This window comes from Mesitornis unicolor, unplaced genomic scaffold (assembly GCF_000695765.1).
Source record: "Mesitornis unicolor isolate BGI_N332 unplaced genomic scaffold, ASM69576v1 scaffold843, whole genome shotgun sequence".
NCBI lineage: Eukaryota > Metazoa > Chordata > Aves > Mesitornithiformes > Mesitornithidae > Mesitornis > Mesitornis unicolor.
The window spans coordinates 1-13,647 of record NW_010173736.1 but is presented as its reverse complement, the minus strand read 5'-3'; the positions used below and the strand labels follow the sequence as shown (position 1 = coordinate 13,647).

The following is a 13,647-nucleotide window of genomic DNA, read 5'->3' as shown; positions in this document are numbered from 1 at the left end:
TCCCTACAACAAATTCATCTCACTTCCCATTCTAGTGGGGAAAGAAAGCAGAGATAAGGAGCTGAGCAGCAGTCCATTTGGGTAAGAGAAGCCCTTAAAAAAAAAATCATCCCCTCTGACAAAAAAAACCCAAGCAAACCCCATCCATTAATGCTACTCTTATTTTTAAAGGGCAAAAAAGCTAACATACATGGGGAATTAAGCCACTGCTGTTCAGCCTTGGGCTGACATGCCAACAAAACATGTGGCAAGAGAAGCCCCAGCTGGGGACACATGTAGTTTCTTCCAATAGCAAGAGAAGTCCAACAGTCAACTATTCACTAGGTGTAACAATGTGCAATAGTTGGGATTCAAATTCAGTCAACAAAGCTCAAAGCAGCAAGAGGAGTAACCACTGGAATAGACTGGTAGAACCACTGCAGATACTCCCATCTGTAAATCAAGACTGTAGGTTTTGCTAAAAAGACCATCTACCTCCATCACAAACTGTGTTAGATAGAACCTGCACAATGAAACTCAGACTAAGCTGTTCAGGATAGATTTAGATACAGATATACAAGTTCCCGATTTGAACCAATAATTCACTTTCTTTGGGAAACACAACCAGAACAGAAAAATCCTCAAAGAAAATCTGCAGTTTTCAAATTTTTAGTGTGAACAAGCCCTCTTTGGTGTAGGTTTGTCATAGGCACTATTCGTTTATAAAAACAGAACTTTGCTATCTTGCAAGTAACTATTTCAATATTTTACTTTGTGTTGTAAATGTGAAACAAAGCAGACTAATAATTTTTTGTAATCAATTAACAGTTAAATGGACTCATTCCAAAGCAAAATGCCAGAAAAATCAAGTAATTACAGTGAAATTTATTACAGAAACTATCATCCATTATTTGTATTTGTACAATTAAGATCACATAAAAAAGCCACAAACCTGACAAATCTTTGGATCCATATAATTTTTTAAATTTTATTTTATTTTTTTTTAAATCAAAGGATGGGAAAACACTAACACTTGCCCATGCTATTCAGCTGTACTGGTACTCCAAATCTGACATGCGGCCAACATACACTTACTGTCAAAATAGTAACTTCGTATCAACTGTCGACAGTTTTAAAAATAAAATTTAGTGATATCTTACTCATCAGCCTTGAAAGTTACCAAAAATAGTGATAGACAGCTTGTTTTGTTTAGTGTGTAAAATTGCAACATACATTTGTCAGCATGTTTTGTTGAACTTAAAGTGATAATAACAAGCTTCAGTGAAGCTGAAAATTCAGCATCCTGTATCACAGGTTGCAAACTAATAAAGCTTGTGGGATTCTGATAATAACACTCCACAGCTTCACCACTGTGTGCAAGTAGTTCATTGTAAAGAGATACTCTGATGATACTATTGACTCTTTTGTTATAGTGAATATTCCCGAATGTAAGACTTTTCAACATGTTTTAGCTAGCAAACTAGGAAACCCAAAACATGGTGCTGAAATTCTGACCTCAATCATCTCAGAGAGCCACAATCTGACTTCATTTAAGAGGTACTGAAAGGCTTAGATGACTTCACTAATTTTCTTAAATATTCTAATGTAGCAAGTATCAACATAATTTCTGAAAAACAAAGGACCTATTTTTTTATTCTTAGTAAGTTGTTCTAAAGCCATCAGGAGCACATTATCAGACATTCATCTGGCTTGACAATATCCTCCTTATGAGTACAAAGGAGGTAAGACTGATACAGTTACCACTTTAGCTATCCAAATTACAGAATTATATTGCTAAACAATGAGGACAACTACAGAAAAAACAAATAAGAAGTCACTGCTCTGTGTTCAGGCTTTATACTTTGAATTTTAAAATAATGTATGTGATAAAAAACCCAAAGCACCACCAAAACGTACTTGCTGTGACAGTGCAGTAGCAAATCAATGATAAACGTCTGCCACGCCTTCTCTTTACTGAGTGCATCCAGTGCCGTTGGAATCAACGCGAAACACAGGGTCATCACCTCCAATGCTTCACAGCAAACTTGTTCATCTTCCATGTCTGGTTCATTTCCTGCATTTGTCTGTGAAAATAAACAAGAGAGCACAAAGTGGGTACAGAACAAAGTCCCACGAAACCCAACTGGCTCTAAGGTATACACACTAAATACAAAACACAAACCACAGATTTGTATATGAAGTGACTATCAGTGCCAAGCATTTAATGCACCCCACTCAGATGTGATTCAAAGCGCTGAACTTCCAGTACTGTGTTTCCCAAAGGAGGATTCAAAGGTAGAACTTAAGAGGCCAGCAGTTAAATGGGAAGCTTGTAGGCAGAAGTTATATCAGTTTGTACTGTTGGGTTTTTTTGTCGGTTTGTATTTGGGTTTTGTTTGCTTGGGGGGGGAGATTGTTTGTTCGGTTTTGTTTTTTTAAAATTATTATTGTTTTTAAATAAGATGCTCTTCATTAGTACTCAGAACCTGGAGTTTTAATCTTTGGCAACAATCACTATTTAAACAGAGAAAGGCTGTAGTGCTGTGTAACTCATCAAGAAGCCCAGTTTTGCAAAGCTTTGATACTTCACAACTTCACTGACCAAAAGCTTCTTAATAGTGCTAGAATTTATTCAGCATTTCACTATTTTTCAGAAACATGAAACCGCTGAATCAGGTTTCAAACACAATTGCTGTGGTAACTTTTGAAATATGCAAGGATAATATTTATCACCAGTACACAGGTTATTCTCTCAATTAAAACATGTGAATCATGTGACTCAATTTTAGTGCACTTTCACAAATCAAATACTTTGGAAGAAAAAAAAAGGGAGCCCTCTCCATCTAAGCCAAAACTAATCAGCTTGAAGAAGTTCTGAAGAAACTGAACGTGGACAGGTTTCTATCTTAATTCATCAGTAATCATGGCTGCAGGTTAGCAACGTTAACCAGAGGCACAGAATAAGTATTTGTGTCATATATGGAAAGGTTATCAAAATGAAGAAGGCAGAAAGAAAGGATTACAATACAGAAGAGAGAACTATTATGTAAACAGCAGCAGAAGAGAAAAAATATGCCCCAGTCTGGCAACAGACACGATTTTGTCTTTGCACCACAGCTAAAAATCAGAGACAGTCACTACCACTGCAACAGGAGGATGTGGTAATTCTGACAGAAGATATGAAAGTAAAAGCAGAATGCTCTACAGAAGTTCAGGACTGCACCTGCTCTGCACTGAAGTCCTGTCTAGAAAAGAAAGTCATTTATGCATAGGTGTAGCCATGCAGAAGAAAGGCAAAGTACGTTTTATACTCAAAGTACTTACAGAATCATAGAATCACAGAATGGTTTGGGTTGGAAGGGACCCTTAAAGATCACCCTGTCCAACCCCCTGCCATGGGCAGGGACACCTCCCACTAGACCAGGTTGTCCAAAGCCCCGTCCAACCTGGCTTTGAGCACTTCCCTATAGTCAGGCACCAAGAACTGAGGGGTCTGTACAAGCAGCGTACTTGCAGTATTTCAGATGGGAATGGGCCTTCTCTGAGCTAATGAGGAGATGGCAGTTTGAAAAGTGACTTGGAGTCACACACAGTCTTAGTCAACCACTGCAAGGGCTCTCACACCAGAATTTTTTGAGGCAGGAAGCAGAAGAGGTACCATAAAAATTACACTCTCAAAGTAATTTATCTTGACTTTAAAGTTTAACTGAATTCAGCAGCTACGTTCAGAAGCTTCTTAAAGTGCTCAGAACATGCTTTCAGAAGTCATACTTAAAGGACTACCCTGGAGTGCCTCTTAAAATAAGATTTACCACAGTCGCCTTTGATGTTTTTAGGAATCCTGATATGTCATTCCTGATTCCACAAAAATTAGTCTGCTTTTGTTCTTAAACATTTAATGATGAATCTCTACCCCACAGACTTAGCAAAATGCTCCTACAACCTATAAGGTTAAAGTCTAAGGCTTAACAGCAAACATAGAAAATGGAAAGCATTTTTCTTATAATACTTTTTCCTCTAAGCCAGTGTTTGCCAGTCACCAGTATATTCAATCTTTATAAAATCACCACAGGAGTTACTTTCTCTCATCTGCAATAAAAAAAAATTCTCTTAATTTAAAAAGAAGTCCTTTCTTGCATCATATTCCTCCATTTCTGTGATACTTTCCTCTCCTCCAATGTTATTTTAACAAAGTGTACTTTATTCCTCCTTACTACTTCTCCAATTTTCTCCTCTTTTTCATTTCCAATTTTTCCGTTCAATTTTTATTTCCCTGTTGCTTAGGATAAACCAAATGCAGCTGCCATTTATTACAAGTGTCCGTATAATGGTCAACTAAAAAACCAAAAAACAAACAACAAAACAAGCCACGCAAAAAAGCTTTGAAGGATTGATAATGCACAGCTCAATTTTCACCTACATTAAAACTTCAATTGCTTGAAAATATTTTCACAGAACTTAACTCTAAAGTTTTCATACAGAAAAACGCCAGAAAAAATATTTAGTTATATTTTTATTTTCTCTAGTGCACTACTGCTCTTAAAGCATCAAATGTAAACATATAAGAGCACATCTTCGTGTGCCTGGACTGTTATGCTAACTAAACGACTTCTTCCATGCAGGTTATATCACCCCACCTCCCATCCCCCCAGAAAACACCCCAAACAACAAACCAAACCCATCAACCAAAAAGACTCCAACTTCTTTAATGAAGTCATTCTCACAAGCAATAGAAGCAGATGCTGTTATACCACTACATGAGCTAAATGGAAAGGTGAAGTAAGTACTCCAATTGATAATTTAACCACAATAGTTAATACACCAAGAATAAAACTTCCCTATATATTCCCTTCCCCGTTACTCTCGGGTAAGCAGGAAACTTGAATACAAAACTTGGTTTTACGGCGAACAAGTAAAGATATTCAGAAAACAAAAATATTTTTAAAAAAAATCAGTCAAAATACAGATTACAATTTCTCATAACTGTGAGCAACATTTGTTAAACACAAGGTGCGTGATAACATACTAATACATAACCACGAAATTCAAACTATTTGTGTAAACCACACGTGAAACTATGAAGATGGTCTGTATGTCTACATAATAAAAGGAAAAAAGCCATACAGGATTAGCAATTATTTCACTTTACCAGCACTTCTGTGCTAATTTCAGATCAACTGGCTCTTGTTTCTCATTCTAGACTACACATATGCTTTAAACTCAACTTCTGTAGAACAGATCCTTTAAATTCAAAGAATAGATAATGAGCACTGCAAAGAAGTGCTTATTTCTTATTTAGATATGGAACCTAACTGGGCTGAAAGAAAACATGCTACAGCAGCTCACGGAACTGGTGCATTTTAGAACTGACACCAGATTCAAGTTAGTTAAACAGCTACCAAGAAAAGGAATCTGGAATAGAAAATAAAACTATCTGACAGATCATACTAGACTTTAAAATCTACCATCGCCAAGATAACAAGCTAAAAGCTTATCACACTAAGCCTGACCTGGTTAACAATGTCCCTCTTGTAAACAAATGAACAGTTACATAGAAAAGCAGCAGCTTAGAATTCTTACCTTTTCATAGATTTTACTAATTTCCTCATTCGAGCTGAAAACCAGCTGAACTGACCCACAGCCTGATGCCCAAACAATTTTTTGTACTGCCCTAATAACACAGATATCAGGGATGTATTTTGAAGCCTGAAAAAATAATAAAAAAAGAGAGCAATAAACCAGAGCAATATTAAAATGCAGTTGCAAATAACATTGTGTATTCTAAATTATCACAAATTTTATAGAAAATCTGAAATTTAAAGAATTAAATGAAGAATTTGTCCTTCGAGAAAAAACATGTGGTATCTTGAAAAGCATCTGTACTTCACTTGTGTAACATTTCATCTTTTAATAGGAAGTAGCATGTATTTTAGATGTATTACAGAATCTTACATCATAATGCTACAAGTACCAGGAATAACAAGAAAGTGAATGTTTTTGCCAAATTTTTGCTGCTCTTTGATTTTGAGTAAGCTTTAGCAGAAACCACCAACTTCAATGCTAAAACGTTGTTTTAGGGGGAAAAAAAAACCAAAGAATGCATCTGGAATGCAGGTAACCTCTTACCTAATGTAAGAAGTTGAAACTGTTTTAGTGTTTGTCCTTCCCCATGATGTTTACTGTCCTAGCTGACAGCAACACAAACTAACACTTACCAAGTATGTGATTAATATCTAAAGGGATAGTTCTATATTCAAGTTACACAGGGTTTAAAATATGTAAGTCTTTCAAATGCAAACTACAACACATATGAAATACAGATCTACAGTACTTTTCATAATGTCAGAATACTACAGACATTAACAGCAATATTGTATAGACTCTTGTAAAAGAAATTTTGATTTTGTTTGCTTTGATGTGCCTCATGGAAGAAAAACTATTTATAAGAAGTCCTTCAAAAAGGACAAAGGCACATTTAAAAGCCTTTCTTCATATTTCGCCTCAAAAGACCTTTCTTCTGTGGAAGGAAGTTAATGATAGTAGAGTTCAATTGGCTGATTTTACACATACAATCACCTGTGGATGCAATACCACCATTAACAGAAGGAAGATGGTTCAGTCTTTCTTTAGATGCTGCTCTTTGTTCAGAAGAAATGGTGTGCTTTTCAACATGAGGATGACAATACAAGACTACTTTTATTTGGATAGCTCAGAATTGTTTGAGATAGCTTTGAAGAAATTCTGCACAGTATAGAAATACAATATTCATTGCTTTCACGCTGGAAACTGAGGGATCCCAATTCACTGTGGAAGAGGAAGTTGCAATAGTTCTGATTTTAGCATCTGCTGAATTCAGCAGAATTCACTGATGTATTCACTAACATGACTCATAATTCCAAATCCTAATGGGGTTTGGTCATACCATACAGTACAATACAGATAAGACTTCTTATATTTGCAAAGCACATGGTTTAACACTACCAACCTCTACAACCCAGTTTTTCACTCACATCATTAATGTTTTTTAAATATATTGAGATACACTGGCAGCAATGCAAGACTTTCACCTTCCGGCATTTAAAAATAATGATTTAAATGTAACAATATTCACAATCCATTAAAGAGCTTGTACAGAACCTGCCTACTTCACTTAAGCTGCTTTTTGCTATTAGACACTGAATTTCAGAATTGCATACGGAAACAATACATTAAATACTTCTAATTAGTTAACAGCTTATGAACCATATGAACATTACCTAAAAAGCTTCATGACATTTTGGAAGGAAAATCCATGTCTTACAAAGCAACAAATTTAAGGATTGAAAATAAAAAAAAGATACTACAGGAAAAAAAGGTGATACAGAAAGTAATTCACTAACCTCATCAGATATTTGCTGTGCAAGACGTATTGCTACATTTCTTAGCATGCACTCTGAAGTAGGATTAGGAATGTTTTGTAGGGCATTTTGTAGCACCACTGCCTGGTCATGCGTAGCCTGGTTTATCTGGAAGAAAGTTATTTCTTATACTTAATTTTGCATGGGGAAAAAGTAAAGCAAGAAGATAACAAAAACAAAGTTACTTGGAAAAGTTTGGTAGAAATACGTAAGATCTTGGAAGGAAAACTACTTAGAGAAACTGCAAACACAAAGAAAACTAAAACTTGCCTTTTTCAAATAGATACCATCGCATCTGAAGACTCTGTGTGCTACAGTGCAGGATTGGAAGTGTACAAACAGTTAAGAGGAGCAGCACTTGCTCAAAACTACTTATGTTTGGGGGTTTGTTTATTGATCAGACTATTTCGAATTAACAGAACATTCAGAACTACAATGCCGCCTCCCCCTTCTGTTAATGTAGGAAAGAAAGAGTTTGCTAGAACAATGGGTCTCTCCCTCTGGATTAGCTAATAGCATTCACACAGAACATGGTTGCAGCATTCATTAGTTAAGTACATTTTAAACATTTGAGCTTGAGCACTACTGAAGAATTATTTCTGTTTAAATCTGTTAAAACTGTTCGAGATTCCCTCTCCTGTTCTTGATCATTCTTTCACAACCAAAACAGCAGCAAGACAAGTTTTTATCTTTTCTGTACTGGGTTCAGCAGAGAGTTCCTTCTCCTTTGGCTGACAGAGCTCCACAGATTTGACACTTCAAATTAGAAATGACTGTTCCCTTCTCATAGACAAACTTGCTTGAAAAGACTGTGTGCGCTGTGGTTAGAAGTGTAAGCTTCTTGTACAAAGGAGTTTCTTCGTTTTCTAGCACCATTTAATTCAAAAAAATCTGTCTCAAATACTGCTAAGAAGACACTGTGAAGTTGGTCTGTAACACCTGGTGCTGGTCATATCCCTTTGCTTTGTCAGCTTCATTAACACATGATATAAAAACACAGCAAAATACATAACTCCCATTGAAGACTGTAATGGACCTTTGGCAGTCAGTTAGCTATCAGAAGCAGGCTGTAAAAGGATCAAACAATATATACAGGGGCAAATCAGGACCTATGCACCAGAATACTATGTTTAACAACGTTACTGATTCAACTTTATATGAAAGCAAGTTAAAAAAAATAATAAATTTAAGAAGTCCAAGTGACAGCAGCAGACCAGTAACTGGAAGACAACAGATGCATAGTTTTGGTTACCTCATTCTCTCAAGTACTGATGAAAAGCCAAGACAAAGTTATGCTACACTACTTATGCTTTAGATATGATAAGATGAAAGATTTTTACAAACCCAATCTCTATCCTAAGGTGTAAACTTATTGCTGATGATACCAGAAGGCTGTGCTGCATGACCTGTACAGGCTGGAAGGCTGGACAGGGAAACACAATTAAATTCAACAAAGGCAAGTGTAAAGCACTGTGTCTGGGGAAAAACAACCCCATGAATCAGTACAGGATGGGGACTGACCTGCTGGAGAGCAGCTCAGAGGAAAAGGACCTGGAGTTCCTGATGTACAGCAACTGACCATGAGCCAGCAAAGTGCCCTCACAGCCAAGGCAGCCAATGGCATCCTGGGGTGCATTAAGAAGAGTGTGGCCAGCAAGTTGAGGGAGGTTACCCTTCCACTCTACTTTGCCCTAGTGGGACCACATCTGGAATGTGTGTCCAGTTCTGGGCTCACCAGTTCAAGAAGGACAAGGAACTACTGGAGAGAGTCCAGTGTAGAGCCACTAAGATGATGAGGGGACTGGAACGTCTCACCATATAAGGAAAAGCTGAGAGAACTGGGTTTGTTTAGCCTGGAGAGGAGCAGACTAAGGGAGGATCTCATTAATGCTTATCGCTATCTAAAGGGCAGGGGTCAGGAAGATGGGACCGGACTCTTCCAGGTTGTGTCCAGCAACAAGACAAGGGGCAATGGTCACAGACTGGTACAAAGGAGATTCAACTTAAACACGAGGAAAAACTTTTTTACTGTGAGGGTGACAGAGCACTGGACCAGGCTGTCCTGAGAGGTTGTGGAGTCTCCTTCTCTGGAGACATTCAAAACCTGCCTGGACAGGTTCCTGTGTGATCTTCTCTAGGTGATCCTGATCTGGCAGGGATGTTGTATTGGATGATCTTCAGAGACTCCTTCCAACCCCTATCATTCTGTGATTCTGTAGTGCTGCAGCAATAAAAAGTATTAAGACCAAAGTCCTTCAAACAGGATAATGATGACAGCAAGAATAACTGTGTTCTTCCAACAAATCAGTTAATAATAAAGTTAGATGTCTGCAACACTTAACAGCAAATGTTAGTCAGTAGTTATAGGTAAATGTTGTCATGTCCTATGTGGTCAGGGTAAATCTGTTTCAAACAATACTTCAAGATTCAAGTGATGTTCTCTGTGTTCCAAATGTAATAGATGTTTCTATTGTATCCTAAAATGAGATGTGAAAAGGGTTCCTTGTCTCTTTGTAATCATCAAGAGTTTTGATTTCCTTTAAAAAGAAGGAATCTGGTATCTTCCAAGAAAAGGAGCTAACCAGAGCAGGTATTCATTTTTGAGACTTAAGGGCAATGTACTTCGCTGCTTCAGAGGTGGATCTTATTAAATATTCTGGAAGAAACTGCTCTAAAGTAAGGCCTTCCATGTATTCTTGAGTAGAGGCTGATAAGCAACTATTTGGGACAGAACTTCACAAAATAAAAAAAAAGCTGGAATACCTAGAAGCAAACGTTCAAGAAGGACAGCAGCAAATTTTAACATCGTACACCTACTGGAAGAGGGCAGAAATAAAATCTTAACCCATAACATATTTGTCCAGATACAGAAAAACTAACTAGCCATATTAAACATGCACAAGATCTACTACTATAGACACATGAGATCCCAGTTCAGAACACCTATATTTGTACTTTCCCTTTCCAACTCTGTGAAATCTCAGGATACCTTTCAACTATCAACACTTATCTTTGCAATGAACCTAGTTGTTCTCTGTAAGAATTTTTACAAACAATGGTCAGAATTAGGAATCTAGCAAGCCAAGGACTTATTTTTGTGTAGAAAAAGGGCTGGCATGACACAGCATCAGTTCTGTTCTTTTATGTTCTAATCATAAATAGGAGATATGAGAAACTCAGAGGCACATCCTTCAATAGACTCAACAGCTCAAAAGAATATCAGAATTCACATTCATGGAATAGATATACTTGAAAATGGAAAGTTCTGTACTGACAATCATGCAAGCCATTGAAAGTCCTATATAGAGAAGGTGAATCTCCACTAACTTCCCTACAGTCAGAAACAGGATTTGTTTAGTAAGTTGATGTCTTTTTTTCAGAATTGTCAGAAAACATTGTCTGAAAGTACGAGTTCTTGACATGCAATTCACTCAAAGAGACTGTCAATGGAGAGCAGACAGATGCTGCTGCAGACAGTATAAAAGCCAGAGTACACTGCTATTTGCATCAAGACATTATTTTATTATAAATATTGTAAATATTACCGGTGAAATTGTACTTGTGCCTTCCACAACTGGTTGACAAGCTTCAGCCACAGCTCTAACATGGCCATATCCAATTGCTGTTAGCAATAATTTGGCTATTTTTAGAGCATTAAGGTAGGCACCCCTTCGAGTTTCCATATCTGCATTTGGCAGGAAGTTATTTCTAGTCAGCATGCTCAATACAAGAGGCAAACCACCACTTTTTAAGAAGTTGTACTGGAAGTCACTGGCATCTTCTCCCAGAGGTGCACTGGCAGGCATTAACAAGGCATAAACTACCTGTAGAACAAAATACAGAGTTAACTAACAGAAATACACTGGCTTGAATATAGATGATTGAACGTGAGACTATACTGAGATACTACGTAAGCAATGCTTTGACAGCATTTTCCATACACCAGTTTATTCCAGTAAATTGTTAAGTACTTTCAATTGGTAATTTCAATTAAAAATTTAATCTTAGGCTTCCACAGTGTTACAGACAGGACTGCCAAAAAGATTTGAAGTTTTTTAAAGAACAAATAGAGCATCACAAACCTCTGTTAGATAGAGCACTTGTGAGGCAGAAGGACCAAAGAACAGAGAATCAAGGGACGGACTAAGGCTGCTTTCCCCAAGCTTTGCATGATCTAAGCAAATAGCTCTCAGCTTCTCAACCGTAGTGTTATCTGCAATAAAAACGCAACTTATGAACATTTTATAACACAACTACTCCAGAACAAGCCATTAGTATTTACAACAATAGATCAGAAAAATCTTAAATGTATCAGAAAAGTTGCAAAAACATGTAACTAACAAACAGGATCAGACTATGAAGGGCTCTGCAATGACTACTTCTGTCAGTACAGTAGTGATCCTATTAAAGCAATGCTACAAAACTACTTCAAAATACAATACTTCTCCCCATTTTCACTGCACTGTGGCACTGAACCCCAGGATGAACTGCAAGCTACACAACTTCCCATGACAGACAAGAAATAACTATTTGGGAAATACATACAACTTAATTAGGATAACAGTAATGAATTACAGTATTAATGAAATTACCAGAAAGTGGAAAATACTCTCCTGTCTTCATTTTTATATAACAGGTGAAAAATTATTATACAGGATATTACAAGACAAAACAGGATAAAATGAAGTTATACCTGGTGGCATGAGCTTCATAAGAACACGTGCTCCATCTCTAAGAGGTGGCATATTTAGGCTACTGCCCAAGTCTGCAACTTGCCAAAGAAAAGAGATGTATCGAGGATGCAGTGACATGATCTTAAAATAAGCAAATAAAAAAACCCCATTAAAATCCTTACTTAAAGACAAAGTAGAGTGAAGAAGTGCTTAAAAAAACTGTTCATTTCAGAATCCAAGTATATGCTTACCACTCCAGGCAAACAGCTTTCAACTTCTGGATTTGGACCATCGCTGTAGTGATTGCCATGGTTGCCAGGAGAACCAGTTGAAGAGTCAGAAGAACTATCTGGACTCGAGGGCATATTAGAATTTATCTGGGTAAGCTTAGCCGTGATTAGCTGAAAAAATACAACCATAGTTTTAATACTATGCAAAAATGAAGATTCTTTACTAAATAAGCATCTAATATAATGTTTGTGGCATAGCACAAGGAGGAGGAATGGAACTATTTCACAGGAGTACGTGCTCCCGTGCATGGTATTTTTCAAGCATTTACAAAAGGGAAGCATCATCTGATTTGACATGAATAATCAACCTGCAACACCTACCGTTTTATCTTTGAGATTCAACTGCCCAATCAATTTTCTATCATCTGCAGGGTCCACCAGCTCACCACCAATGAACAGCTCTACTTTTGTGTGCGCACTATTGGCTTTAATACGGTTGAGAATACAACGCCGTACTTGGCCAATTGTGTCATTTGTATGAGACCAAATATCCAGATCTTCCACCTGTCGGCCTTGGTTTGGAAAACGAACTACCAGTGTGATGTGTTTACCACGGAAAGCTCTGAAAGAAAACAAACCAGACAAAGTTATTTTTGCTCTCATGAAAGAAATTATTTTTCCTGCTGTACTTTGTGTTGCAGATATCTCAAAATCAAATCTTTGCATACGTTGATACACTCCAGCATGAGATTATTTTTATTTATGAAAGCCCAAGCAATGATGCAAACATAACATACACCAACTTTTAAGAAGCCACACTCTGCACAAGTGAATTAAACATCTTGTCAACTTTACCGTCAGGTTAGGAACACTGACAGAATTTTTAAAAGGTCTCTTACAGAGTTTTAGATCTTTCCTTTTGCTTATTTCCTGATCAAAACATGCAAATAAAGTTCAGACTGGCAACTAAGATTTGCTCTTTTAGCAAAACAACTCAGTTTTAAATACACCAAGATCAGAAAAAGCCATCTGGTCACCAAGTCTTAATGCCTTCTGTTAAAAGTTTTACATTAGAATTCCAAATTCAAAAATAATTTATTGTTTTTTTTTTTTTTTAAATTCACAGAGGTCAAGAGAAGAAAGGTTTTCACACAAGCAGTAATCACACTTCACACAATGGCAAGGAACTCATTAGGAAAGATGTGCCCAAATAAGCCAAACAAAATAATCCCATACAACAGAAGGCAGCAAAATTCCTCATGAAAGCTCCTTGCTAACAAGACTCGTGAACAAATTAGTCTAATCAAATAAGTAGCTCATATAAAAAAAGATGAATCTGCAATCAACAAGAGAACTCAGGACTAATCA

At 36.9% G+C, this 13,647-nt stretch overlaps 1 protein-coding gene across 1 annotated transcript in view; it reads right to left on the bottom strand.

Annotated features, from left to right (window-relative positions):
• The window catches only part of LOC104537797 (probable ubiquitin carboxyl-terminal hydrolase FAF-X), a gene marked incomplete at both ends in the record, with an annotated part of 27,905 nt that extends 15,004 nt beyond the window's left edge, over positions 1-12,901 (bottom strand). The window contains 8 exons of the mRNA XM_010180794.1: positions 1,897-2,063; positions 5,560-5,685; positions 7,359-7,484; positions 10,922-11,200; positions 11,459-11,589; positions 12,070-12,190; positions 12,301-12,450; positions 12,661-12,901. Of these exons, the coding sequence (XP_010179096.1) occupies positions 1,897-2,063; positions 5,560-5,685; positions 7,359-7,484; positions 10,922-11,200; positions 11,459-11,589; positions 12,070-12,190; positions 12,301-12,450; positions 12,661-12,901 (1,341 nt within the window). The remainder of the gene's footprint in view (positions 1-1,896; positions 2,064-5,559; positions 5,686-7,358; positions 7,485-10,921; positions 11,201-11,458; positions 11,590-12,069; positions 12,191-12,300; positions 12,451-12,660) is intronic.
• Between the last annotated feature and the right edge of the window lie 746 nt (positions 12,902-13,647).